The sequence below is a fragment of the Papaver somniferum genome, chromosome 5 (assembly GCF_003573695.1).
Source record: "Papaver somniferum cultivar HN1 chromosome 5, ASM357369v1, whole genome shotgun sequence".
Lineage (NCBI taxonomy): Eukaryota > Viridiplantae > Streptophyta > Magnoliopsida > Ranunculales > Papaveraceae > Papaver > Papaver somniferum.
This window is the reverse complement of record NC_039362.1, coordinates 159859431-159862477: the sequence shown is the minus strand read 5'-3', so window position 1 is coordinate 159862477 and position 3047 is coordinate 159859431. Positions and strand designations below refer to the sequence as shown.

General features: G+C 34.9%; 1 protein-coding gene across 1 annotated transcript; it reads left to right on the top strand.

The window, feature by feature from the left end:
* The first annotated feature begins 1395 nt into the window (after nucleotides 1-1395).
* Nucleotides 1396-1962, top strand: LOC113279951. The gene has a single exon (XM_026528586.1). It carries the CDS (start codon nucleotides 1396-1398, stop codon nucleotides 1960-1962), a length of 567 nt encoding a protein of 188 aa, XP_026384371.1.
* Nucleotides 1963-3047: the final 1085 nt, after the last annotated feature.

The window sequence follows — 3047 nt, the reverse complement described above, 5'->3', positions numbered from 1 at the left end:
TCTAAGTCATCGGCTTTTGTCACTGGTGATATATCAGAACAGACTAAACAAAACATTAGAAATGTTCTTAGAGTCAAACAAATTTCCTCCTCAGACAAGTATCTAGGTCTACCCATTATGTTAGGTAAATCTAAAGCAAATTTTTTTGGAGCTATACAAGACGCTTATGAACATCGTTTTCAAGGCTGGTGCTTTAAGACTCTTGATCAAGCAGCATGCTCGACTCTAGTTAAGTCAGTCCTTAACTCTATGCCTAACCATTACATGAGCAACTTCAGAATTCCTAAGAAGGTCCTATCTAAATTAGATTCTTCCTAGAGAAAATTCTGGTGGGGGCACAAATCTAATCGTGTTCTGAATATGATCTCTTGGAGTTCTCTGTGTTACCCTTTAGATGAGGGAGGTTTGGCTTTCAGGAATATCGAAAGATTCAATAAAGCTTTACTGATAAAACTAGCATGGAGGTTATGCACTGAAACTAATAAACTTTTCACTCAATTCATGAAGGCTAAATATTCTCCTTATACCACTTTTCTTCAGCTACAGGAATCTCCTTCTAGTTCTTCATGGGTATGGAATGGTGTAGAGTTAGGTCTTTCTTATGTCAGACAACTTAGCAGATGTGAAGTTCGAGATGGTAGTAGTGTATCAGTCTGGGGAAATAAATGGGTAATAGGGTTAGATGCTCCTCCTAGACCAAATGACACATTTAGAGAGCCAACAACCATTGTGTTTGTTTCTGACTTAATTTTAGAAAATCCAAGAAGATGGAATATTCAATTAGTCAGTGATCTCTTTGATCCTCATACAGCTAATCTTATACTTAGAATGTATATTGGTCAGGAGGGTCATGACAGGCTCGTTTGGGAACCAAATAAATCAGGTGATTTTTCAGTTAAATCTACTTATAAAGCCTTGACTAAACTTGAAAATGATTCTTCTCAGTTTCGTCCCACTACATATAATGTGAACTGGAGGAAACTATGGAAGTCTGGAGTTCCCCACAAAGTGAAGTTGTTTATATGGAAGTGTATTAGAAGAATAGTTACTACTAATCTTAAACTGCACACCTATAAACAAACTATTGACACTTTATGTCCAAGATGTCTTCAGGCAGATGAATCTTTATCTCACTTGTTGCTTGAGTGTATCCATTCTAGGGATGTTTGGCTGGCCATGAATATAAATGTGTCTGTTGTGCTTGGTCAAAACATTGATGTGGTTGATTGAATTACAAGCTGGTTCCATGATAATGTTAATTTTTCTTCATAAGATTATAATAAATGGACTTCCACTCTTACGGTGACAGATTGGTTTATTTGGAAGAACAGATGTTCTAAAGTTTTCCAAAATAAAAACCAAAACGTTTACTTCACAGTTCATTCCATCAATATTATGTTGCAACAATCTGTTTCTCCAGTCATAGTGAAAGAGAAGCAAGAAAGACAAATCTGGTCCCCTCCACCTTTAAACCATTTCAAGCTCAATATGGATGCTGCATTTAATCTTGATACTTCTGAATTTGCTATGGGGCTAATAATTCGTGATTGCACAGGACAAAGCTTCGCCGTTAAGGGAAGATATTTCCATGGAGGAATAGATTGTGAACAAGCAGAATGTTTAGCCATGAAAGAAGCAATCTTGTGGGCTAATGAATGCAATCTCAACAATGTTATTTTGGAAAGTGATAACTTGAATGTGATCAACTCTATCAAGCAAACAACCTCATCAGTGCATTGGATGAATCAAGGAATCATAGATGATATCAAGTTCTTCCTGTCAAGTTCCCCTAATTTTGTTGTAAATCATGTAAAAATATCGGCTAATAGTGTAGCTCATAGTATAGCTAAGAAAGCTAGTAGTGACAGAACTTATTTTGACTACACATGTAATATCCCAGAAGATATCAGCAAACTTGTCTGGGCAGAGCAACATTCTGTCACTATAAGTTATGTAAATTAATCTTTAGTAATGAATGGTGTATCGCAGCAAAAAAATAAAAACTCCAATGTCACTATACCACCAATTAAGTTCATATTTTTCTTCATTTATGTCACATGACTCCAAAATACCTACAAAATGGAAAACAAGCATAATACCCGAAAATACAACAGAAAATAGTAAGAAAAAGTATATGAATTGATATTCAAATGATGTATTTTAAGCTCCTAACAACAAAATTAGGGACCTCTAAAATTATTGAGGGTTGTGGAAAATTCGTATTAATGTTACCTAATGGTGCAAGAATTCATATTAATGATTCTCTATTTTCAACAAAACCTAACAGAAACTTGTTGAGCTTTAAAGACATTCGTCTTAATGGGTATCATATCGAGACAACAAATGTGCTAACATAGAGTGTCTGTGTATTACCATTATTGTCTTGGGAAACAAACAAGTATTAGAAACGTTTCCTACTTTTTCTTATGGATTGTATCATAGTATCCTTATTGTATCACATCTTGTGAATCATTCGAAGACTTCTAATCCCAATACTTTCAAACTTTGGCATGACCGACTAGGTTTCCCGGGATCAAAAATGATGCGTCAATTTATCAAAAACTCGCATGGACATCCTCTGAAGAATCTAAAAGTCTTGTCGACTAAATATAGTCCATGCAATGCTTGTTATTAAGGAAAATTAATTATTAGACCATCTTTAATGAAAGTTGGATTTGAATCACCTAATTTCTTGCAACGCATTCAAGGTGATACTTGTGGACCAATTCACCCTTCGTGTGGATGATTTCGTTATTTTATGGTTATGATTGATGCCTCTACACGATGGTCCCATGGTTGCTTACTTTCGACTCGTACCTTTGCATTTATAAGATTTTTTGCGCAAATTATTAGACTACGAGATCAATTTTTAGATTTTATTATTAAAACTATAGGTCTTGATAATGCTGGTGAATTTACATCAAAAATATTTGACAATTTTGCATGTCGATTGGTATCGATATTGAACACCATGTTGCTCATGTACATACTCAAAATGGTCTAGTGGAATCTTTAATAAGCGCTTACAATTGATTTCCCGACCATTA